General features: G+C 48.3%; 1 protein-coding gene across 1 annotated transcript in view; it reads right to left on the bottom strand.

Moving 5' to 3' along the window:
• Window positions 1–26721, bottom strand: part of MAP3K15 (mitogen-activated protein kinase kinase kinase 15) — a 121197-nt gene that overhangs the window by 7421 nt on the left and 87055 nt on the right. The window contains exons 14-20 of the mRNA XM_035000495.1: window positions 22232–22319; window positions 17033–17166; window positions 14683–14810; window positions 12580–12710; window positions 12270–12375; window positions 3454–3611; window positions 427–610 (exon numbers count right to left, since the gene is read on the bottom strand). Of these exons, the coding sequence (XP_034856386.1) occupies window positions 427–610; window positions 3454–3611; window positions 12270–12375; window positions 12580–12710; window positions 14683–14810; window positions 17033–17166; window positions 22232–22319 (929 nt within the window). The remainder of the gene's footprint in view (window positions 1–426; window positions 611–3453; window positions 3612–12269; window positions 12376–12579; window positions 12711–14682; window positions 14811–17032; window positions 17167–22231; window positions 22320–26721) is intronic.

Genomic DNA, 26721 nt, shown 5'->3' on the forward strand with positions numbered 1-26721 from the left:
TTTATGTCATTGCTGGGTAGGACTCAATGCCTTAGAAGGGGTCACCTGGCTCCCGTGGCCTGTGGGACAGCTGCTGCAGGCAAACTCCCCAGATGTGCCCCTTAATCAAGGTCAGGAGCAGCACACGGGGAAAGGCCAGGGAAGACCCAAAACCCCAGCCAAGGCACCTCTGGCCTCCCTCCTCGGCACAATCATAAAGGAAAGACTTTAACAAGGGGGTGTACCGCTGTCACCTGAGGGCCTCCCTGCGCCTGTCAGGAAATCAAGGGCCATTCCTTGGCTGGGGTCCGACAACCCCCACACCCATTCCTGCCACTCCTCACAGCAACGGGCGCCATGCGGGAGGCTCCGTCTTCTCCCAGTGACAGAGGAGCTCGGGTATCACCGCGCCCAGGGCGGCCCCCCAGCTGTCCAGGTACACCTCACCTGCCGGCTTGAAAGCAATTCGGCTCTTCTTGCCCTTGTTCACCTGCCTTAAGAAACCCTCTTTGAGCAGCTCAGCAGCGGTGGCACGTTTGTGGGGGGCAGGCTCAAAACAGGATAAAATGAAGGCTCTGGCATCTGTTGAAAGGGCTTCTGGAATCTCAGGGTGGATCTTAAACATCCCCACCTGCATTTAAGGGAGAGGTGACCGATGTGACTGTGAGGCCTCAGGCACACCCAGGTGTACAAGCCTTCAATCCAAAGCTCCCACCCCTGCCATCCTTTGAGGGGCCGGTGGATGAGATCCTCAACTGCTCGCCCGGCTGGCCTCCTGGGACTTGGCTTTGCCCCGTAGGTCACAGGAAAAGTGTTATCAGAGGAGTTGCAGAGCCTAGGCCGCAAGAGGTCTTGGGGCTTCTGTTCTAGTCCTCTTGGAGCCCCAAGCCCACCACGGAGGAAGGCTCCAGAGTTTGGGATTGGAGGCGGGGGAGCAGAGAGTTACTCATCGCAGGGCGCAAGGTTTCGGGTCAACAAGATGAATACACCGTGGAGCTCTGTCGTACCACACGGTACGTAGACTCAGCAGGTCCGTCGTGTGCGCTTTCAGGTTTGTAAGGGGGCAGAGCTCATGTTAACTATTCGTACCACAATAAAATACAAGCTTTTAAGTCGAGTTTTAGATTTTGAGAACATTAAACGCTGGATGGAATATAACCCCTAAGATGTGAAATGCAGGACACATGACAAGTGGCGCCCCTCACCTAAGGGGCAGGGAGGGAAGGGCACTAGGGGGCCCGAGACAGAAATTCAGGACAAGAACCCCAAGAAGAAAGGAATGGCTTGCCTTCAGACTCTTAGGAAACAGCAAATGTGGGCAGCACCTTGGCACTGTGCCAATACATTCTTTCTATAGGTGCTTTGCTATTACTCCAGGGGTCCCTGCATTAGTCTGCTGGCGGGGGGGGGGGGGGTGTTGTCACCAAGCACCACAAACTCGGTGCCTTCAAACTATGGAAATTGATGTTCTCACAGTTTTGGAGGCTGGAAGTCTAAAATCAAGGTGCTGACAGGGCCACACTCCCTGCGAAACCCCCAGCGGATCCTTCCTCGCCTCTTCCAGCTTCTGGTGGTTGCGGCTCGTAGACACATCACCCTCACCTTGGCCTTCACGTGGCGCTGTGTCTCTTCACAGCATCACTGCTCAGGCCCTGATGTTTTTCTCAGCACAGGCTACTATCTATCATCCCGAGGCCCGTGATGAAGCTGCGGGTAAGATCTTCAAAAACCGCCCCTGGCTCCATCACAGATCAACACTAAGTATGGGGAAGGTCATTGCTGTCCCCTAGCCCTGGTGTTCAGGGTCTTGTTGAGACTGGTGCCAGAAGATACTTGCTGACTTGAGGTCTTGGCGTTGGAGCTGCCTGACAGCGGCTGGGAGGGTGGGAAGCCCTGAGAAGGTTCTGCAGGGGCCGGCCGAGGGGAGCAGCCACGGCTCCGGCAGCGCAGGGTGCTCGGTCTGCTGAGCGGCCTGCACTCAGCTTGCTGGCAGAAACCTGCACTCGTGCCTTTTAGTTGTTTCTGCCCGAGAGGGAGCGGGAGCGTCCGGCAAAGATGCGGGCCGACAGGCTGAGGGCCAGCACACCCGGCAGAGAAGCAGGAAGCAAGGCCTCTGGATCCTGTTCCATCGGGCTGCTTCAGTGTGCTGGGACCTCACCGGCCATAAGCAGTGAACCCACTCTCTTCCTTCTTAGCCTTGAGGCGAACACAAATGCTCCATGGAAGGCCGGGGCTGGCAAGGGACTCTTAACGCCACAGCTTCTCTTTAACTTCTCTGCACAAAGAGCCAGAAGCCGCAGACCCGACCTGAGACACATGGGGCTGTCCTGGCGTCAGCTTCTCCTGGGGTGGCAAACATGTCCCTTCCCAAGGAAGAAGACCTGGGGGGTAAAATCCCCGCCCATAGTGGCCAGTCAGTCCTAAGTGGGCCTCAACACATGGGGTGCCCTGCCTGCCAGTTCTGGGAGGGCTTTTAGAATGACAAAGTAATCACCGTCTGCTATCCGAAGTCCTACCTCTTCAAAACCCAGTTAGAAACCTGCCCTCCAAAGACACAGACTCATGTGGCCTTGAGCCTTGCCCAGTGTAAGGGCAGATACACATTCAAAATCAGAGGCTTCATCCTCCCTGATGGAAATAAGGGGAGACCCCCCTCTTTTCTTAGAGCACTTACTTTAGAAAACGTGTAATTCCAAGTTCTTGATCTTTGTGAGATGCATGTGAATCTTTTTAAAAGGTGAATAAACCTCTTGGCAAGAATGTCTTTCTCAAGGACCTGGGGGCCAACTCCTGGAAATGTCAACATCAAGGAGGAGACGTCCCCACCTCCCAGTTCCAGCGGGTAGGGAAGAGCCTAACTAAAGTAACGTCTTGCTCCAAAACTACCTCCTTTTTTTTTTCTTCAAAGATTTTGTCAGAGGGAGAGAGAGAGAGAACCTGTGCATGCACACAGGGGGAGTGGGAGAGGGAGAAGCAGGCTTCCCGCCGAGCAGGGAGCCCGATGCGGGGCTCGATCCCAGGACCCTGGGACCATGACCTGAGCCGAAGGCAGACGCTTAACCAACTGAGTCACTCAGGGGTCCCCCAAAATTGGAGAAGTTTATTTTTCCTTTGGGTAAAGCCAATTAGTTAATGCAAACGGTCATCTCAATCACCAGGTGCCCCCTGGACGCACTAGTGTGACCCGTGGCGCTCTCCAGTCCACGCACGGGAGGACCAATCATCATTCCCTCTGACAACACGGGTAGTAAAGGGCGGTACTGCTGAGCTCAAGAGAAGGACACGTCCTTTCTGTCTTTGCAATCACTTGGTGGATGGCCTGTGACCCGCACCACATTCTGATGTAATGCTTATTCAGTGATAAAATGGTTTTCTCTTCTACCTTCGTGGAGAGGTTTCCAGAGTGGCAGGAGGTTTCCTTTTGGCTTATTATTTCCCCAACACCAGCAACTTCAATCAGCAAACATGTCTTACTTTGAACATTGCTGCCTGCGGTTCGCCGAGCTCATGGAACGGAGGCCTGCTGGTGGCCATCTCGATAATGGTGCAGCCCAGGGACCAGATATCTGCCGGGGCACCGTACCCGCGAGGTCCCTGATCGATAATCTCAGGTGCCATGTACTGCAGAGTGCCTGTGGGGGGGAAAAAAAAAAGTAATAGAGATTGTGGGCACCCTATTGCTCAAACATGTAAGTGGACCATTAGTAAACAAGTGTGTGAACTTTAACCCTCTCACTGATGATAGATGGAGCCTGCTCTCAGGCATAAATGATGTGGTTGCATCCTCTCTCTGATCAGAGACATGGAACGTGCCTTCCTTTGATACTAGGCACAACGACAGAAGATTGCCCAGCTCCTCGAAGGATAAATGGGCCCCGATCCAATACAATAAGCACATAGTAGGGTGCACCAGATGTGGGGAAACACAGAAAGTGAGAAACACAGTGCCCAACATTGAGGAGCTGCCAAGTGGAGGAGACAGACAAGATGGTGATGGTGGGAAAGTGGAGCAGGCGCTAGAACAGCGGGGTCTGAGAATGTGGATGGAAAATGTGCTGGACTCTGCCTGCTTCCGGTCAGGAAAAGCTCTATCTGGATCAACTTGGTTCTCTGAGAGGTAAATGCCAAGACAGGATTAGACATAGGAGAGGCTTACTGGGGAGAAGCATATGAATGATAAAGGGAGAAGGAACAAGATGGGCAGGGAGAGCAGTCACCCTCAATGCCAACGTGACACGTGGGAAAGGAGAAGGGGAACGAAGAGGTGGGGAGGCAGTCTCAGAAGAGCAGCTCAGACCCTTCAGCCGGACCACAGGGGCGTCCCTGACCAAAAGCTGCCCACTGGAGGAGTCCCACGTTGTTCTAGTAGCTCCACCATGTGCTGTCATTGGGCAGGAGCAAGCAAGGTAAAGCATGGCCCCGCTGGGAAGGTGGAGGCAAATCCTCAAAAGGTGGCAGATGGTGCTGCCTGTGAACTCGCCACCTGCCGTGAAGGTCAAAGACATGGACAAAGGGATGGGCGGACTCCCAGGCCAAGGGAAGAGCTTGAGCAGAGGCACAAGGGTGTGACGTACAGAGCGAGTTCTGTGAACCACAAGTGAAGTCTGACACAGGGCAGGAAGTTAAGAATTAAAAATTAAGGAGGCAGCGGCCTGGGAACAGCCCGAACGGCAAGCAGTGAATAATGAAGGCTCTGGCTTTGGACTTTCTCCTGTGGGTCACAAGCCACCAGAGGTGGCCACAGGGAAGGTGGGGATCAGGTATAGCACTGGAAGGAGAAGGGACTGCAGAGATGGGGGCAGGGAGGTCAATCAGGGCTCTGGGAATACAATCGTAGGTTCTTCTTGAAACTAAGGCAGAGGAAAGCCGCAGCAACAGACCCTATGTGCTGGCGAAGTGGTTTATAACAGTGAACTTGGCAGAGGTCACTGGCCAAGGCGTGAACAGAGAACACTGATGCCCAGAGAAATTCAAGTGCCTGTCTCAATATCACGCAATCAAAGCAGGTTTCCAGAATCTTAATCAATGAAAACAGAGGGCTTGTTGGTTTAAAAAAAAATGGAGAAACTACCTACTACATCTTCTTCTTGAAGATCCAATGTGTTTTAGCATTTTTCTTTCCAGTGACCATTTGAAAAGCTCTGACCCACAGAATGTTTTTTTAAAAAGATATTTATTTATTTATTTATTTATTTACTTACTTACTTACTTAAGAGAAAGAGCGAGCGCACAAGTGCAGGGAGGGAGAGGGACAAGCTGACTCCATGCTAGTGTGGAGCCTGACCCAGGGCTCGATCCCACGACCCTGAGATTGAGATCGTAATCATAACCTAAGCCAAAACCAAGAGTCCGTCGCTTAACAGACTGAGCCACCCAGGTGCCTCCCACAAAACGTTCTGCAATAATGACAATGTTCTGTGCAGTTCTATATGGTAGCTGCTAGCCACATATAACTGTTGGGCCCTTGAAATATGGCTGGTGAGACTGAAGAAAATAATTTTAATTTCTTTTAATTTTTAAAAAGTCAAACTAATTTAAGGTTCAATACAAACTGGGCTGGGTCCGTGCACTCAACAGATCAGTAGGGCCCAAATGATGGCTTTGGTTTTCGAAGCTGAAAACCTGGTAGGGAAGTGTTTGGCTGGCTGCAGGGTTAGGCAAGACAGGCTCGCAGCACTTGCTGCATTGTTAGGAAATCCCAGCGCCCCAGGGATGGAACTTCCAGTGACACACTCTCCCCTCCCAGGCTTGTACTGCTGTGAATAGTGAAGGGAGAGGCCTTGGCAGGGGATGTGCCTTAGAACTAATTCACAAGCCATTAATCGAGGCAACACTTGACACGGTGTGGTTTGTTAAGCTATTATCTCTCAGCTCTGCTCTATGATGCTGGGCTAGGGACCCTGCAAACCACATTTCTGCTTTGAGGCAGCTTCCTGTTATGCTGTCACTTGGAGGTGCTAGAGAACCCGAGAGCGCAACCGGGGTGTGCTCACGCATACCTACAAGGAAGGAGGAAGGAGAGGTTACTTGCTCCCCACCATCTGCTGCTGTTCCTCTGCGGGAGCTTCCCTTTGGACCCTCAACTGGTTCCAGCAGCAGTGCTTGGCTCCACTTTCTAGCTTTTTTGTCCCCTCATAGTTTCAGAACCAGCTTCATCTTGCCCTGCCCCGCTGTTACCTGTTCCAGTCCAGTAATACCCTCCTGAAAGGTTCCAATTCTACCCTTCATTCTGCCCCCCGCCCAAGCCCTAGGGGGATAGCTCAGTCCCAGTTAACAGTTCTACTAAATTCTCTCTGTAAAAATAAGTGGGGTGATTTTGATTTTCCTGCCTGAATGCCAACTAATACAATCACTAAAAGTTAGTTTTTTTAAGTTTATTTATTTTTAAGTAATCTCACACCCAACGTGGGGCTCGAACTCAGGACCTCAAGATCAAGAGTCGCATGCTCTTCCACCTGAGCCAGCTAGGTACCCCTAACAGTTAATTCTTAAAAGAGCAAGAGAATAAACTTTTACAAAGTTATGCAACATAGAAAATATCATTAAACCAAACTGCAATGGTTTATTGACGCTGGTCAAGTAACTGCACTTCAGCACAACAGTTTCAAAACTGGGGGATAAGTCTGCTTGGTGCTAAACTTGGAGATTTTCTTTGTATGGAAACATAGTGAACATCACCCTTTACAAAGGTGGGAACTTAGCAATGACATCCATATTAGTTATTTATTGTTATGTAATAAATTACCCTAAATGTTAGTGGCTTAAAACAGGAGTTAGGATCTCACAGTTTCTAAGGGTCAGAACCCAGGAACAGCTGGGTAGGCTGTGGTCCAGTTACCTGCTGGGCTGTAGTAATCTGAAACCCAGAATGGAGCTGGAGGATCCACTTCCAAGCTCAGGTGGGGTTTTGGAAGAAGCTTTAGTTTCTCACCACATGGGATCTTCAAGACATGACTTCCCCCCAGAGCAAGTGACCCAAAGACAGCAAGCAAGAAGGATGCCACACTGTCTTTTCTGACCTGGCCTCCAGGTCACACACTGCCGCTCTACCTTCATCTGTTCATTAGAAGTGAGTCACTAAGTCCAGCCCACATTCAAGGGGAGGGGATTACAAAAGGCTGTGAATGGTGGTGGTGGTGGGGGGGCACTGGTGGCCATCTTGAAGGCTGCTGGCCTGACTGCCCATTAGTACTCAATAGCTTACAAAAACATCACTACATAGCGTTGTCTCTGTGAAGGTTGGGCAGAGGCACTATCTACTGTGATTCCCATTTTATATAGGAAGCAAATGAGGTTCAGAGAAGGTAGGGGATGCGCTCAAGCTAGAACTCAGGTCTTCGGTCTCCACATCAGGAGCTATTCACCATGACATCACCAACCAGATGCAAGGAATCGAGCAGGAGCATGAGTGAAACAAATGGTGCCTGAACAAAAATGGACTTGATGCAAGGATTTCCAAAGCTATCATGTGACTTGGTCTCATGTCACTGGAAGGTGGAGAGCAGTAATCAAAAACTGGGTGCTCCGTTTTACTGACTACATATTCCTAGAAAAAACCACCCACTCAGAGTAAACATCCAACAGTGACGGAGCCACACAACTATTTCATATAGTCAAGGGACTGTCCCCAAGCGGTGTGCATGTTTTGGGTGTACATCAGCTGCACCAGAATAGCTTCTGCTGAGAAACCAAGTAAAGATGCCGGGGCGGGGTGGGGGCGGGGTGGGTGGGCATCTGATTAATGCAGAAATGCTGGGAAACTTGCTTGCCTTTAACCTGGCTCTCTTAAGGGCGTCACGTCCTTTCTCAACTGCATGTCCCCTAAGGTGTGCCCACACACAGGTCACTCGATTGGCCAGCCAGCCATGACTCTCAGCTGGCTATGCCCGAGCAGGGGTGCAGAGTTCAGAACACGGAGACAGGAGACCTGCAGGCACTGACCCAGCCCCCTGGGGACATGAAATTGATTGGGGGTTCCTAGACAATTGCCCAAGCAGGATTTTCAAATTGCTGGCAAAGAAAATGCATGGCATAGGGCAGCACTTTAGAAGTTTTGATCGAGGTGCTAAGATAAAAGCCAGACACCAAGGCACGGGGCGAGAGACTGACGACGGGTCCATGTTTCCAAGGGGGCGTCATCCAACTGGCTACACACCTCGCACTCAGGCCCTTAGCCCAGGGGACTTCCACCTGGATCAAGGTGTTAAAAAGGTGGAGAAAGGAGAGACCGGAGGGGGAGCTGTTGAAAGCTACTTCTTTAGGCACTGCTGTGCCGGGAGGTCTGCCCTCTCAATACAGGAGTCGGGGAAGGGCTGTGCCCAAAATGGCGACTCGGGCAACTTAACACTCACTCCGGACAGTCGCACTTGACAGGAGGCCACATACATAAGCATCTTCTACGGGCTCTGGAAAATACCGAGCCCGAGCCCAAAGTTTCAAAATTTCCTATTAATGAAGTACAGAAAAGAGCAATAAGGTGCTTCCTGTGGCCCCAGGGGCCACTCTGGTTGCCCTGCCCAAGGATGGGTGTGGTAGGACGGGACACCACTTTGTCCGACCCCAAAGCTTCTGAGGGCTCCTGGCTGGCCCCCACACAGAGCTGTCTTTGTGTGTGTCCCCTGCTGGTGAGCTGCACATAGGACTGGTTCCCATGGAAGGAAAAGCAGCTTAGAGCATCAGCTCATAGGGTCTGGTGGTGTCACCACGCCCTCTTGACAGTGGGTGAAAGATGTATGATCTCTGGACACTAGATGTGGGACCCACTGCAGAAATACTGCTTTAGGGTTTGTTTTTTTTTTGAGAGAGAGAGAGAGAGTGAAAATGAACCTTAAGCAGACTCCACGCCTAGTGCAGAGCTCCAAGCAGGACTCAATCTCCAAGCAGGGCTCGATCTCACGACCCTGAGATCAGGACCTGAGCTGAAATCAAGAGGTGGATGCTCAATCAACTGAGCCACGAAGGCGCCCCCTAGGGTCTTTTTAAAAGGACTCCTGCTCAAAGGCCATCTCCCTTGGCCTGAATCCCTCAGGAGAAAAAAAAATGGAGGAGTGAATACAATGTGAGGGATAAAAGTGGTGGGGGCAGCGGGCAGTCAGCTAAAGGACAGGTCTCTGCCCAGCACGTGGGAGTCACATTCAGAGGGACCCGGCAGGAAAGTGTTCCCAGCTGGGGAGCAGGGAAGGAGGTGGGAGTCAGGCGAGAAAAGGCGAGACTCCATGCTGCCTGCCGCTAGACCCGCAGCCACAGGGGAAGAGCACTGTCTCTGGAGCGAGGACCAGAGTGCTGATAAGTATATTAGCAGGGCTCCTTTCAGTTACCTAATTCAGACGGTTTGCTTCTCAAAGTGCCATTAAGACTTTCTCTCAGTTGTCTCAGGGTAGCTGGCAAAGACTCAGGAAAGGACTCCTGTCCTGGACAGGACGTAGAGGGCAGTGGGAGACAAAGAGGAGATGACTTTTGGGGCACCTGGGTGGCTCAGTCGGTTAAGCGTCTGCCTTCAGCTCAGGTCATGACCCCAGGGTCCTGGGATCGAGCCCCGCATCGGGCTCCCTGCTCGGCGGGGAGCCTGCTTCTCCTTCTCCCTCTGCCTGTTGCTCCCCCTGCTTCTGGTCTCTCTGTCAAATAAAATCTTTTAAAAAAAATCTGAGATGACTTTTATGATTACAGCCTCTGAGTCTGACAGGTTCAACATATTAGTTACCCACAGAAACTTGATTCTCTCAAAGGCTCCTGCCAGCCCTAATAATCTGGGACTTCTAAGTGCAAATTAGTATTTATTTTATTGACAAATACTTCCGTTGCACTTGCTGTGAGTCAGGTACTGGTCAAAGCACTTCACCAATATTAACTTATTTAATCCTCATAAAAGCCCTCGGAGATGGTACTAGGAGCATCTCCATTTATGAAGAAACTATGTATGGCACAGAGACATGAAGTAACACGGCCAAAGTCACACAGCTAGCAAGCAAGTGGATGAGCCAGATTTTGAACCAAAGATGTCCACAGCCATAGACCGGGACAGAGTTCCTGTCCCAAGATCCAGCCCTAGGCATCTACCCGAGAGGGATGAAAACTTAGGTCTACACGAAGGTTTGTCCTTGACTGTTCAGAGCAGAATTGTTCACAATAGTCAAAAAGTGGAAATAATCTAAATGACCACTAAATGGTAGATGGGTAAACAAAATATGCTCTATCCATCCCATGGAATACCATTCAGCCAGAAGAGGAATGAAGTACTGATACACGGCATAGCATGGATGGACCTGGAAGAGATTATGCAAAGTGACAGCAGCTGGCCACATAGGACTACCTACTCTTCCATTTGTGTGAAATCTCCACAGCAGGCAACTCTCGACAGAGAGCACATCAGTGGTCACCTGGGGCTGGGGTGGGGACGGGGACTGCAAGGTGGCACAGGAACCTTTTTGGAGTGAGAGAAATGTTCAAAAACTGGACCATGGCAAAGGCTGCACACTCGGAAAGTTTTTGAGAAACCACTGGATCGTGCACTTCAAGCAGGTGCACTTTATACCCCAATAAAGCTGTTAAAAAAACAAACAAACCAGAAGCAGAGGGGGCTGACCCTAGCCATACTGGCCCTTCCTCCGTTCTAGCTGGCTTATACCTACAGTGAAAGCCCTTCAGAGGAACACAGGAGGGGAGGCTTCAGGGCCAGAAGTTGCCTTAGCCTCTGGCTCCCCTTCCAGGCTCCGACAGCCTCTGGACATTTGCATGGAAAAGCCCAGCCATGTCCTCAAGCATCCAAGCAGGGCTCTGCAGGAACCAGCTGAGACTTCTTTACAGAACCTCTCTGTGTTGCAAAGAGTAATGATATGCAGGGGAATTTCCTACCCAAAGTGAGACCCCTTCTTTATTATCCCCCAAACACCCCTGCATTATTTTGCAATGCAAAATGCATGCCTCCTCAAGCCAATTACTTGGGAAAATGTGATAGGCGATAATGGATTATACATGCATTTTGTGAATGTTTTCTTCTCCTTGGGGATGCTAATTACGAGGTAAATTGTCAGGGGTTTTATGTTTTGAACTAACTCCTTGTCATATCAGAGACCCTCTTGCTACACACTGCCAAGCTAATTGGTGGCTTCCAAAGAGGAGGATATAAGTCATTTGCAATTAGGGTAATAAAAAAAAAACGTGCCAGTCATACATACATACATACTGACATACACATGTTGATACATGTATATTTATATCAGAAACAATCAATGAAAATTCAGTACACTTTTTGTGAGATTCTGGTGGAGTCTTTGGTGTGATATTTTCCATTTCGAGGTGCACGTACCTCCTCTGGTGTTACAACTGAGATGTCAGTCCTCAGAAATAAAAGTTCCCTTTAGATAGAGAATGTGTCTCCACCGTGGGCGTCCAGCGGTCGACATACAACAACCCTCTTGTTGAAGAGAAGTTTTTCAAAGCTGAGACATTATGCACTAAAGCCAAGGCCAAATCTGTCCACTGCACAGCTCGGTGCTCCAGGGACAGAGAACAGTCATGCTTCTTTTATATAGATTACTTCAGAGCTATCATATTCTAAGCACTGTTTCTTAATTCCTTCAAGCAGGATCTTTGTGATCCTTTTATTATATCTTAGGGGACCACAAACTTTTACTTTTCCAAAATCAGTACTTCTTTCCAGGGATCGATTCTTTTTAAGCAGGAATTTCAAAAAGCCACAGGTAGCTTTTCGAACCTCATTCGACTCCCTGGTCTGGTAAATGGAAAGCTAGCTGGTCATTTCGTAGCACTCTGAATCCAGTCCCTCTCAAGGTTTCCATGAGTCCATCACTGAGTCGTGGAAGAGAAAATCCAACCTCTCGACCCCACCTACAAGACCATATTCTCCAGAACCATCAGCTTCCCTTGGAAACATAACCGTATCAAAGTACACGAGGTACCAGAACTCACTCAGGAACAGGCTATTTTTAGGACAGACCAGTAAAATGCCCTCATGAGTTGTCTGAGGACTACTGTGATTCACAATTACTCACAACTTAAAAGAGATGCTGTTTTGCCGAATGGTTAGAAACCCTCAGAAAACCTCAAGGAGAGAGCCACACCCACCCAACCTTTGAAGATGACAACGACCGTAAGGCACGATCGTGGCCACAAGTCTCTGGCTCAGTGCACCATTATACGTAAGGTTCCAATCATCTGAACTTGGGGACCATACATGGTCGGCTTTCGTTACCGACTGGCCACACCACGCTGAGGCTCTCAGGAACCATAACTCCGGCACGGCTGCCCGTGCCCAGCCCCGTCCCGCTTACCAGCAAAAGTCTCGGTGCACGGATTCACTCCTGCAAGCCGTTTGGAGGTTCCAAAATCAGAGATCTTCACCACTCCGCTGTAGGTATTCACCAGAACGTTATCACCCTGTAGAAAAGGAAGAACATCAAATGCTTTGGACCTTAAGAAATGGTCTCAAGTCTCTAGCAAGACTAGCCTCAGCACTCTGGGGGCGGCCATGCGCAGTTCCTTCCCTTCTCTGAACTGGGCAGTCTGCAGACCCGGCCAGCCAGCAGCTGGCAGGGTCTCAGAGGCACAAACGAAGCCGCGTTGGTGGACACAAGCAAGTACCTTTATGTCTCTGTGCACAATCTGGTTTTCATGGAGATACTTCAGGCCTTCCAGGATCTGCCTGGTGTAGAACTTGATGGTGGGCTCCTTCATTGGCCCCCACTTTGATTGCAAAAGAGCAGAAAGGCTTCCTGGAAAGGGACACAGCAGAAAACTCATCAGGGCGATGAAGATTCAGTCGTAAGAGCCAGGGAAACAAAGCGAGGTGATATCTCACCGCACATCTGCCATCACGCCAACACCACTGCACTGGGGCTAACTGCAGTCTTTCCTCCCTCTGCTGCCAGCTCCCAGACGTGCCTGCCGTGCGGCCAGAGAAGGCACTGCAGAGGGAGGGTGAACCGGAGTCCCTTGGGACCTCTGAAATTCAGCAGGGCTCCTTTTGGTTTTACAGACTCTGTCATGCCGCACAAGGTCAGGAGGAGAGCGCACAACAATGCGCTCTGGCCTGGGGAGGGCCGGCCCCCTGCTGCAGATGCTGCACAAACATCTTGGCCATTTGGCTTGGGTCAAAGCCACGTTTTAGACCTGGCCCTGAACTCAGAGGTGGACAGGACCAGAATGAGGGGCCATTTAGGGAGACAGGGGCTAGGTTCAGAGGAGTTTGGGTCTGTTCATCCTCAGTGGGAGAAGCCCCCTGCGTTGGGTCACAGGGGCAGGACTGTCTTAACGTCCCTGCCCTTATTATATTAGATATTGAACCTTTGGGCCCAAAGAAAACCAACCTTCACTGTATTCTGACCATGTGTTTCAGGGGTCACTGTGCAGGCCCTTGGGCACCAGCCAGCCTCAGCCTGACACCTTACCCAGTGCTGAAGGAACCCTGCTATGCCTCAGTTTTTCTCCATCTGTAAAAGGGGATGTGCACATTTCTCCAATTCTGCTGTCATCCTTAAACCTTACCCTTGGAAAATCAATTAACGTGAACAGCAACTGACCTATTTTCTGCTAGACTAGGAGCAACCTGAGAGAAGAAATTGTATTTATCCTTAATGTAACCTTCAAAATCCAGCCCACTACCCAGCTCTCAATATACACAGTTAGGTTCTTGATAGGAAAGTAGGCTCTTAATAGCTGTTGGTTAAAGCAATGAATGAATACAGATTTCTTCTTTTTTTAAAAAAGATTAATTTATCTTAGAGAGAGCGAGCGAGCGAGCAAGCATGAGCTGGAGGGGCAGATGGAGAGGGAGAGAGAACCTCAAGCAGACTCCGTGCTGAGTATGGAGCCCAACGCAGGGCTCGGTCTCATGACCCGAGCAGAAACACAGTTGGATGCTTAACCGACTGCGCCACCCAGATGCCCCTGCACACAGATTTCTAACTGAAGTTTTTGTGTTTGCACTCAGATCATAATTTTCATTATTAATTTTATTATTGTTTTAAATGAACATTTACTAAGCTCTTGCTCTCTGCCAGGCACCATTTTAAAAGCTTTACATACACTATCTCATTTGATCCATCCAACAACCCACTGACCTAGGGTCCTTACCGACCCAATAATTATTACAACGTCAATCATTAGAGTAATTATTAGTACTCCAATTTTACAATTCATTTATTCAATCAGAAAACTGAGGGGGCACAGAGGTAAAGAATTTGCCTGAGGTCCCACAGCTTGCAGATGGAGGGACCAACTCAAGCTAGACACTCTGGCTGCAGATCAGAGGAACTCTTCCTCCCCCCCAATACTGCCTGCATTTGGGGGATTCTGTGGGTAAGGCACTGGCGTTTGATTTCACAGTAAACATGCTATTCTGCAGTGTCATTTTTAAAACCTCTGTCCCCTCGTCTCCAAATTATCTTTAAACTCCTAGACCATGAAGGCTTCAAGGCTGGAGACTATGCTTTATTCATCTGTCTCAGTGCTTAGCCCAGCGGCTGGCACTCAGTAGATCCTCAATGAATATTTGATGACTGAATTAAACCAGAAACAGACTATGTGACACTGGAAAGTTTGTATCCAACCCCTCTGAGAAACAAATGTTCTCCCATATCTAAAAGGTCTGTCACTTTTTAAATGGCAAGATGGATGATGATGTTCACATTATATTTTCATCAGTGGTTTTCAGCGTGTGAGACCAGAATACTAGTGACTACTCACCCCCAGGCACCTGCTCCATAAATATCTTAATGTAGCCATCCTCCGAAACAGAGCCCAGGTACTGAACAATATTGCGATGCTTGAGGTACTTGTGCAGGGCTATCTCCTCGTGCAGAGGCTGAGAGTACCTAGTAAGAAAAGCAAAGCCAGCATCACCTGCCAGATCCTCGGGGCTTGGGGTCCGCATGGCACTGTGCCAGTACCCGCCCTGCTGCTGGCCGTCCTTCCCTCTGGAAATGGTCTTGCTCCTGGCTCCCATAAGAGTAGGCAGCTTCCCTTATGTAAAAGAGGGGACAGCTCTACCAGCCACGCAGGGCTGCCAAAGGCCGAAGCGTGTCAAGTGTCTCAGGCACCCACCGGCGTGCCTTGTGTATGGGAGGTACTCAACGAACGACTGCTCTCGTTAGGGTCTCAACTCTCCAACTATGCTTTGCCTCTCTGAGCAGGCCCTCTTCCTCTGCCTCTCACGAAGAGTCGTGTTGCAGAAGGTTCTGTCTTCAGCTGCCTTCTAGTCTCATTCCACAGACTCAGTCTACACTATAACAACGGCTACCTAATGGACCTCCTAGCCCAGCGTCGGGTTTCTTTAGTCTATTCTCCTCTGGTTGCCATATTTCCTCTTCCTGAAACACACACCTCATCAGATCATCAAGTCCATACAAAGACCATATTGCTTAACATGGCACAGGAGGAACTTCAAATTCAAGTCAGACTACATCTACTGAAAATTTTGCCTCATCTTAGGAGCGCCCCCACCCCCATCCTACATTCGAGTCACAACAGATAATTTGTTGTTCTCTGAATACACTCTGTGCTTTAACAGCTCTGTTCTTTCCTCTGCATGGAATGCTCTGGTCTCTCCTTTTCTGCCAGATGAACTGCTACTCATCCCACAAAGACCAGCTCAAAGAGGATTTATTTCTTCAAACTTACCACAACTCACTCAGGAAAAGTAAGTGATTCCTCTCCTGTCTTCCACAAACATTCTGTGCACTGACCCCCCTCCACCCCCCGTGGTGACACTCATCACTTTGATCCCCAGGCAAGGTATCTGCATTCCCTACCAAACCAGGAACACCCTGACATCAGGACAGCATCCTAGGCACCTGTCAGTCCCCAGGGCCAGTCCAGAATCTGGCAAAGAGAAGGTGCCCAACATCGTAAGTTCAGCTATACATTTAGGGAATGGGACAAAAACAGTTTCTAAGGTCCCCTCTGGCTCTAAAATTCCCCGAAAATCTATGGGCAACAAAAAGCTTAACTATTGCAACCAGTTAAAGGAGGTGGTACATGCCAGCAATCTCCCCCCAAAATACAACTGCACCACCTTAGTCAGCATGAGCATAAGAGACAGAATACCGGACAAGGAACTCAAGAGACTGGATCCCAGTCTTGTTTCCTCACGTCCTTGAAGAAGTCATTTAATCTTTCCCAGCCTTAGAAGAAGCTAGACGAGTTCATTTCAGGACTGGCCTTCTAGCTCAAATACCATAAATGAAAAGACAGATAAATGAGTGATTAAATGAACGGATGAATGATGAAGGGTCTTACAGCTGCTAGAAAGCACTTGTAACCCATCCCTAACAATTCACTGACCACCAGGATGGAGGGCTGTTTGCATGTGTCCATCAGTGTCAGCACTGAGGGCAACATGCAGATGTCGTCTGAACATGTCTGTGGAGGACAGAGCTATTCTTTCTTATGTGGTGGCCATTACTCTGTATGTAGCTTCTCTACAAAAATACCTGGCAGTCAACATTGCAACATTCTTGTTTAGAATTGGGGGGGCAGTGAGAATTTTAAAAAGGAATATTTATTAGACTCTAAAAAATATTAAGTTAGTAACAGTGGTGGTTTAAAAAAAAATAGCTCCAAATGTATGAGGGTGAGGTTAAAGGGCAGGGTATAAAAAAAAAAGTCTGTACTGCAAAAAGCTAATTTTCTTTTCACCGCATTTAATTTTCTGTAATGATACATCTGAATAAATCATAGCCCTTTAAAATTGTTACATTATGAATTAAAGCACTGAGTCACATTTAAAAAAATTTGCCATCTATCTATGTAAAAATGTACAACTTTAGACCTAGTTGATGAGTGGAAATAAAACCACAGTTTTCTTTTAAAATAGGACTCTTGGCAATCCACATGCCTCCAAGTAAAATTGTTCCGTTTTCTCCATCTATTTATAACACGCAAAGAACAAAAGCGAATCACCATTCTAACAAGAGAATGTTACAGTTTTGGACGACATGATGCCTTCATTCCTAAGTCCCCTGCGCCGTCAGTGGTGGGCACGGGGTGTGGGTGTGGAGGCGGCACCTGAGAACAAGGAAGGCCCGCCCTGACTTGCCTGCTGTCTCTCTCCGGGATTTCCTTGATGGCTATTCGCACTTGGTTGCTCAGGTCTCTTCCGGCATACACGATCCCATATGTGCCTGTCCCCAGCACGACCCTATCGCCGTTTGCATCGTGGTCATACTCGTACTGAAGAAGGCAAGGCAACAGGATCAAAAAGCACACAACTTGTGGGGGAGCCCCGTAAGAGCCTAAACGTTGTCCTGCCATTTTTTATTTATAAATAACATTATTTGAGTACCAGGAAGGTCACATTCCTCAGCTTATGTAATTTTCACTAAGTAATTACTTTCAAAGGGTAGAATTCTCAGTTACTCATACATTCACAACATGATTTTAGGAAATGGAATCCAAAAAATTTAAAAATACAGCTCATATGGAACTTAGTGGCCTCAGCTTTTGGAGATTTTGTCCCACTTTAATGCTGCAATTTACAAAGGCTTCTAAGCCATGTCCAGTACCCCAAAGAGCTGCCTTCCTGCATGATCCTTCATTAGCTTCTCAGGAAACCAACCTCCTTCTATAGCCCACGGGAGAACCGAAGGTCAATAAAATGTTCTTAATACAAAGCACATGGCAGGGCTTCCCCCCCTTTTAGATGGACAGATGTAGCGTCAAACACATTGCACACATTCCACCTATAATCGCCATTGCTATTCTGTTGCTGCAATCTCATTATCAAAAGTTGCTGTACAGCTGCATTCTAGTTGGTTCTTCTCGAGGATAAAAACAAATATAACTCTAGGCTGAGCAATTCTTGCTCCTGTTGTTTTCTAGGCTCTACTGTGCCTACTTATAGAAGTGCACAGAACATGTGGTCCCTTCCAACGTACTTCCAAGGATGCTCATGACAGTGAAGATCACTAACAGGTCCCCGTCATGTCTGACTGAACCAGACATCAACCTGCTCCATAAAGGCTTCTATCTCACACCTTTCTTGGCCCCCTCATCTGTTACCTTCAAATTGCATCATTCAGTTCATTTCCACAACAAACTCTGATTCTGAACTAAGAATTCAAGTACCTGAGTCAATTATTAAAATGAATCTTTTTGATACTTTCTGAAAGAAACCTTAGAGAGTGAATTTCAAGCTAACTTGATAGTAAAAATCTCATTAAATTGTCATCAATGGGAGGACCAGAATTAGTGGCAAATCTGAACAGCTGTGCAAAGACACACAGGTGTAATGGTGTAATAACTGGACTAGAGCTGCACTGTCCGAAAGAGCTTGGGATTCTCACACCTGTCTGACTGGCTATGATCTAAAAGGTAAAAAATCAGTGTTGGCGAGGATGTGGAGAAAAAGGAACCATTGTGCATTGTTGGTGGGAATGCACCACTGGTCCAGCCACTCTGGAAACCAGTATGGAGGGTCCTCAATAAGTTAAAAATAGAACTACCTTACTATCCAGCAATTCCAATGCTGGGTATTTACCCAAAGAAAATGAAAACACCAATTCAAAGAGATACATGCACCCCTATGTTTACTGCATTATTTACAACAGCCAAGCTATGGAACCAGCCCAAGTGTCCATCCACAGACGAATGGGTACCACGAGCTGGCCACCTAGGTCTCTTGTAGGCTCACATTCTTAATCAGCTGAGAAAAAACTTCTATATGTTGTACACAAAAGAAAATTTTACTTCAGTCGCCAAATTTTTCTTAAATATTCTGGCTGAGAAGATACTGAAGTAATGAGATTCTTCTATAGAGACCTATTCAACTTCATCTCTGAAAGTCACGGAGAGTGACTCATAAGAGAGTATTTTATCTTTATGCTTTATTTTTTTATGGTGTATCTTTGTTTTCAGTGACCATATTAAGTATTTGTGCTTTTGCCATACATGTATATTTACTTTTACTACACTTTTCCTGTTTCACCAAGTAGGGGAAATCGTGTGCTTTCCGAGGGCACGTTACTTGTCCTGTTGTCATGCCTCAATGCCTGGCACGGTGCTGGTCACGGCAGAAGCCTCCCGACTGCTGATGTGTGAACTCAACAAATGGGTGCTTCCACCTGGCTCTGAGCCACCATCTCCTGGGGCAGCTTCTTGTGCAAGTTCACCCCATGTCACCAGGCTCTACGGCTCTGCCCTGGTGGTGCCCAGCCGCCGGGGCCACGCCACCTCTAGGCCCCGGGAAGCCGGCAGCATGCACAGCCCAGCGGTGCAGCATGGAGACTCTTCTCACCCATCATCTTTTCTGAGTCTCAATTCTGATCCGGGCGTTGAGATGAGGTCACGCGAGGCTGCTCCAGAGCCCGTGCTCCTTCTCCCTCACTGACTGGACAGGAGCTGCTCTCCTTGGAAGTGTCGGGACAGGAGTGCTGGGGGAAACCCAGTGCCCTCCACAGCATGTGGGACTGAGACAGGTCCCAGGAGCAAGCCAGCTGCAGTGGTGGGGACCAAGCCCTGTCCGCTCGCCGGTCATGGAAAATTTCAGGTGCAGAAATCACAGGCCATTGAAGCCTCTATCAGATCACGTGGTGTGATGGAGGGCTGGGGGCTCCTTTCAGGTGTGAGAGCATGCAGGGGGATATAGGGTGGCTGTCAGGATGTTTGGCATTTACACATTTCAGGAATTTAGGTCATAAAGCATGAGGGAACGGAAGCACCTTTGAAATCTGCCTCTGTTCAAGAAACAGGGACACATTTTTCAGAAAACCTACTTCCTAAAGCTGTTAGCCAAGCCACTGCCATTTATTGGAAGTGCTGACGTGTCCGTTATCCACAGAACTAGCTCTGACCCAAGGCCTTAAGAGGCAGGTGCACTGGCAGGGGGGGGAGGAAATGCACAGCGCACGGCACAGGCCAGGCCGCACCGGTACGGGCTTGCGACTGGCTCAGCACCTCAGCAGCACCCTGAGGTTTTGAGCTGCTTAACACCTGTGTTCCTGGCCAGGTGTGTGGGGTCCACAGAGCAGGGCCACTTCTCTCTCATTGTCTGCTACTGCCCCAGCTCCCAGCACAGTGCCCGGCATCATCAAGTACTTGCTGAAGGCGTGCAGGGGCTCAGAGGCTGGTCCGCAGCTTAGCAGGACAGCATGGGCAAGAGCTCAGCAACCTAAGCTCCAGGTGGCATGATATGACATCACGTGTGGCTTTCCCAAGGTCACAGCTGGAAGGCCAGAACAAGGGATGGCCACTCGGCTCTCTGCCGCCTCTCAGCGGCAGGTGAGCCCGAAGCTGGTGGAAGGTAGCCTCTACCAGACCAGTTTGCTGAGGGCAAACGCTCCCCTTGTTAGTGGTTCCTGGAGCTGTTATGAAGTCCAGCTACGCTGTTCACAGTTCAGCCTAAGGGAAGCTGCAAGAGATACTGAAACTGACCACGATGGGACTTTCGAGAATACGAGAAATGAATTATTCCTCAACAGGAATGGGAAATTCTTTGTATTATGGAGCTTTCCACTGTAAAGGCATAAGCTTTAATAGGATTACCTTAGAAGCAGGAAGACCACTTTTTAAAATTACAGGATCCAGCTCCCTTACTAAATCTGTTATGAGAATGGTGATTTTGATACAAAATAGTAACAAACTGTGGCATCACAGAAATCATAATATTTCTAAGAACTAACACTTGTAGAGCACTGACCATGTATCAGTCACCCCTGAGCACTTAACGGTGTGACTGCAGGCTGTCCTCGCAAACCTCACTGTCCCTTCTTAACACACTCAAGGGCCGTGAGCCCACCAGGTTTCCCCACGCCACCTGCCCTGGTGTACAGGTCTACACCGATGGCCTCAAAGCCTCTGGCCAACTGTGGGAGTAACAGAATGATCCAGTGGTCACAGTGTGGGCCCTGGAGCCTGACAGCCTTGGTTCTCCGCCCAGCTCTCCCACTGCTACGGACTTCCTCCAGCTGTTGACCTCGGCCGGGTTTCCCCACCTGTAGAACACCACCACTGATAACCGCTGATCTGGACGTTCCTTCTCCGTGCTGGACATGCATCCCAAACTTCCTCTTGCACGGATACATTTCATGGGACCACAGACTCCCACTCTCAAGGGTGATCAGGAGGAATAAATGAGAGCATGTGAATGGCGCCCAAAGCCCCACCGGGTGCAGAGTAAGCGCTCGATGACTGCCAGCTCTGAGAAGCCAGCCACGCCTTGAGCACTGGGGGCCCCTGTCTTGGCTCACCGCTAGGTCTTCACAGCACAGGCACGGGGAAGACGCTTGGTCAACCCTGGTGGGAGAACCCAAGTTCGGGCTGTGCGGATGCCCTCGGGCCCCTGGAGGAGAGCAGCTGAGTCACCAGGAGCCCCCAAGGCGGGCCCTTCCGAGTCCCAGGACGTCTGGGACGCAGCACTGGTGCTGCGGCCACCCCTACTGCTCGTTCTGGAGGCCCCAGGGCCTGCTGATCCTCCCGGAGGCGGTGGGCCACCGGGCTCGGCTGCCAGGTCCGGAGCGCCCTCGCCAGGCGGGACGCGGCCGCGGCCTCCCTCTCGGGGCCCTTCCAGTCTCTCAGCGCCTCCCTCAGCCACTCCGCGGGGTTGTGGCAATAGTGCCCCGTGGTGGCCTCGATCGTGGCGTCACACACTTCTCGGGCACGGGGCCGGTCTTCTCCAGGCGTACCCCACATCATCACCCGTGCTGGCAAACGCGGCGCGCAGGTCTCGCCCCTCTGGCGGGGCCCCGCCGCAGCGGCAGCCCGGGCGCGCCGGGCCCAGCGCCTTCCGCTCGAGCAGCACGGAGCAAAGGCCAGGCCGCCCGGCACGCGCTCCAGCTTCCTCTCGCCCACGCGGCCCCGGCACAGCAGCTTGAGCTCGGTCAGCTCGCCGCTCGGCCGGCCGGCCCACGCCGCGGACAGCGAGCCAAGGGCGGAGGGTGTCAGCCCACCGCCGGCTGCCCCTCCTCCTGTGCCCTGCGCTGCAGCCATGAAAGAGTATTTTTTACATTTAAATTCACTTGATTAACATATAGTGTATCATGAGTTTCATAGGGAGAGTTCAGGGATTCGTCATTTGCGTAGAACAGGGCTCATTCCATCCTGTGCCCTCCTCGATGCCCATCCCCCAGTTACCCCATGCCCCCCATCTCCCCTCTAGCAACCCTCAGTTTGTTTCCTGTGGTCAAGAGTATTGTTAAATACAAAGGATTTTCACACACAAAAATGGGACATTTTCTTGAAGCATCAAAGACACAAATTATACAAGTAATTTTTTCCACGTTGCAGGTCTTCTATGACTCACCTCTAAGGTGTCCCCATCGGTGTCCCCCTCGAGCTCCACTGTACTGCCCACTGAGTTGCTTATCATCTCTTTAACCAAAGAGCAAAACCTAGAACAGCAAATGTCACAAAGATGCTAATTATCATCACTCATGCTCCCTACATTTAACTTAGCCTTATTATATTAAACCGTGATTAAATATACCCCAAGTTTTTACAAGTTCATGGAACCATCAATCTACTCCTTGATTTGACATAGCACTTTAATGGTTACCTCATCTAGTTCAAATACTCATGTGATGTTTGAATCTCCTCTATACAGTAGCTCCACCCACTGGTTGGCCAACTGAGGCTTGAACATCTCCAGAGACAGAGAACTCATTACCTCACAAGGTTGCTCTTTCTGTGGACAACGTGATGAGAAATGCTTTATTATATCAAACTAAGACTTCATTCACGTGGGTCCCATCCATGGACTGCTTAGAATTAATCCCTCTTCTACGGAACAGCCCATTAGAAATGTAATTATATTAAACCTTGTAAATCTTTCCTCCTTTTTCCTTCAATGTTTCCTCCAGGACTTGTTTTTAAGTCACTCCACTAAAAGGTCATTGTTGAAAGGTGTCGCCTTATTATTCTTCAAGTCTGGCCCTACGACCGGTGTTCCAGAGGTGATCTCATCGGTGCTAAGGAGAGTGGGACCCCCACCTCTCAAGCTGTAGATACTCTCGTGCTTAGTGCAAAATAAGGTCTTGTGGAAGGAGGGGGTGGGGAGGAAATGTAGAAGGTGGCCTCGTCATTCCCTTGATACAGATCAAGCTTACTATCAAACTGTTACCCACAGGTCTTTCTCACAGATGCTGCTGGGCTACATCAGCCACTTCCTAGACTCGTGTAGTTGTTTTACATACAAGCGATTTGATTCGCAAAAAAAAAATTTTTTTTTAAGATTTTATTTATTTATTTATTTGACACACACACAGAGAGACAGTGAGAGAGGGAACACTAGCAGGGGAAGTGGGAGAGGGAGAAGCAGGCTTCCCGCCAAGCGGGGAGCCTGACGTGGGGCTCGATCCCAGGACCCTGGGATCATGACCTGAGCCAAAGGCAGTCGCTTAACCAACTGAGCCACCCAGGCGCCCCATGACTCACAAAAGTTTTAGTCAGTATTTTCCTGCAAGATGGCAGGGAAGAATACTGTGCACTTGAAGATAATTCCCACAAAACGTTAAAATGTTCTTTTCTGTAAGTAATCCATTCTACCTTTGCTTCTTTTCATGTTTGAAAGCTGCGAAACACAACAGTCAGGATTCTTAAGAGACGTGTGGTATGAACTTACCAGAATAACTAAAATTTACGGGACATTATCACTCATTGTTAAAAATGTGGAGCAAGTGGAATTCTCATACACTACTGGTGGAAGTGGAAAGTGATGCAGCCACTTTGGAAAACTACTGGCGGAGTTAAGCAAAGGCGAACGGAGAGCTGCCCCCTATCGCAGTAACCCCACATTCTAGTTGTATACACAACAGAAATCAACATGCATGCTCACCAAAAGGCATGTACAAGAATGTGCACGGTTTTATTCCGAATAGCCCCAAACTGGAAACAACCCAAATGTTCACCAACAGAGCAGACACACTGCTATACATCCACACAATGGAACACGACACAGCAATAAAAAGGATGAGCTGATACATATACATCATGGCTAAATCTAATGGATATTATTTTAAGAAACGTGAGTGAGAAAACAAAGCATACATACTTCAGGATTCTATTTATTTGAAGGTCAAGAACAGGCAAAGTTGACCACTGGCGATAGAAATCAAAATAGTTAGCACTGCAAGGGGGGGGGAATGACTGGAAAGGGGCATGAGGCACCTGCTGGGGTGGAGATAACCCTAAGTGCACTTTACACACTTCACTTGTATGTATGTTACACTTCAATTAAAAAATTATTTAGGTGTATGGCAAAAAAAAAAGGCATTGAGGACTGAGGGAGGGTCAGAAAGGTCAACTTGGTAGTGAAGGGATATTCTGCCTCATCTTTGGCAGCAGTTTTTGTAAGTTGAAGACTGTGATCCAAGGGTCCCCTAGTCTGATATTCAGTCCGATTTCCAAATATGATGTTGTAATAAGTGCCTGAGACATGCTGAATTAAAACGTTCTCAAACCACATGATACAAACACTGAACAAACTAGTAGTAAAGAGCACTTCCTCAACCTGATAAAGGCCATCTATGAAAACCTGCTGGCAACATCATGCTTCCTGATAAAAGACTGACTGGATGCTTTCCCCCTAAGATCAGGAACAAGACACAACGTCCTGCTCTTAACACTGTACTGGAGAGCCTAGTCAGACAGGTAGGTAAGAAAAAGAAATAAAGACATCTACACTGGAAAGGAAGCACTCTAATTACCTATGTCGGCAGCAGACATAATCTTGTATACAGAAAATCTTAAGGAATTCAATAACAAGTATGAGAAGCGGGGCTCCTGGCTGGCTCAGTTGGCAAAGTGTGTGACTCTTGATCTCAGGGTCATGAGTTTGAGCCCCACATTGGGTGGAGAGTTTACTTTAAAAACATAATCTTAAAATACTAGTAAAAAGTATTAGAATAAATTAATTCAGCAAGATTGCAGCATACTAAATATATAAAAATCAAGCATATTTCTATATACTAACCATGAACACTCTGAAAATGAAATTAAGAAAACTCTATTTATAATAACATAAAAAAATACCTAGGTCTATGTTTAAAACAAAAGAAGTATGACACTTGTACTCTGAAACTGCAAAAAACTGTTGTAAGAAATTAAAGAAGACCTAAACAAATGGACAGCAGTGCTCTGGGATCGAAGGTTTACTATGGTTAGAATGACACTGCCCCAATTGGTCTACATCTCCACTGCAATCCCTGTCAAAATCACAGCTGCCTTTTTTGGAGAAACTGACAGATTCTAAAATTCACATGGAAATGCAAGGAGCCACACTAACCAAAGCAATTATTAAAAGCAAGAACAACGTTGGGAGGACTCACATTTCCTGATTTCCTAACTTACTATGAAGCTACAGTAAGAAAGAAAAATGTGGTACTGGTGTAAGGACAGACATACAGAGCAAGGGAACAGAAGTATAAGTCCGGAAATAGACTCTTACATTTATGGTCAACCGAGTTTCTAAGAGTGCCAAGACCATTTAGTAGGAGAAAGAAGAGTCTTTTCAACAAACAGGCTGGATCGACCACATATCCACATGCAAAAGAATGAAGCTGGACGCCTACTTCACACCATATACAAAAATGACCTCAGAATCAACCAGAGAGGGGCGCCTGGGTGGCTCAGTCGTTAAGCGTCTGCCTTTGGCTCAGGTCATATCTCAAGTCCTGGGATCGAGCCCTACATCGGGGTCCCTGCTCTTCGGGAAGCCTGCTTCTCCCTCTCCCGCTCCCCCTGCTTGTGTTCCCTCTCTCGCTGTGTCTCTCTCTGTCAAATAAATAAATTAAAAAAAAAAAAATCAACCAGAGACCTAAATCTAAGAGCTAAAACTCTAACAAGAAAACAAACATACAGAACCTTAGGTCAGGCAACACCTTCTTAGGTGACCCCCAAAACACAAATGACCAAAGAAAAAACAAATTGAACTGTATCAAAATGTAAAGCTTATGTATCGCGGAGGGCCCCATCGACAGTGACAAACCACCCACAGAATGGGGGCGGGGGAAGTTGTATGCAAATCACACATCTGATCAAGCGCTTGTATCCAGAATATATTAAGGATTCTCAAAACCATTAACAGAAATACAAATAAACCAATTATAAATGGGCAGTTTGGAGAAGACTGGCAAACACCACCTTCACCAGGTGAGCCAAGGTAATTTCACCAGGCACGAGACAAAGATGCCATACGGATCCTGACGTGGCGCGTGAGGACAGGACATCACTTCTGTGCTGTTCCTTCCCGAAATGCATGGCACTAATGTAATCAGGAGGAAACAGCAAACAAACCCCAACTGACAGCCTACACAACTTCAACTGCCTGTGCTCTTTGAAAGCATTGAGTCAAGACAGACAAAGCAGCACTGATGAAGATAAACAGGGACCACACACATATGACCATCAAATGTAACACATGATCCTGGACTGGATGGCGGGGCAGAGAAAAAAATCCTGTGTTTTGCTGTAAAGGACATTAGTTGGACAGTAAGTCAAATGTGGATAAGGTCTCTAGATTACAGAGCCTTATCAGTCTTAATTTCCTAATTAGATAACTGTGCTGTGATTATGTAAGTGAATGTTGTTTTTAGGAAATATGCACTCAAGTAGTGAGAGGTAATGAAGCATTATGTCTACAACTCACTCCTCAGGAGTCCAGAACAAAAATAATCATATGCATATGGAATGAAGGTAAATCAAGTGTGGTGAAGGGTTAACACTGGGGAATTCTGGGTGAAACATGTATGGACATTCTTTGTACTGTTTTTCTCCAATTTTTTATTAATTAAAAAA

The sequence above is a fragment of the Mirounga leonina genome, unplaced genomic scaffold (assembly GCF_011800145.1).
Source record: "Mirounga leonina isolate KUSES-001 unplaced genomic scaffold, KU_Mleo_1.0 Mir_101595, whole genome shotgun sequence".
NCBI classification, from domain to species: Eukaryota; Metazoa; Chordata; class Mammalia; order Carnivora; family Phocidae; genus Mirounga; species Mirounga leonina.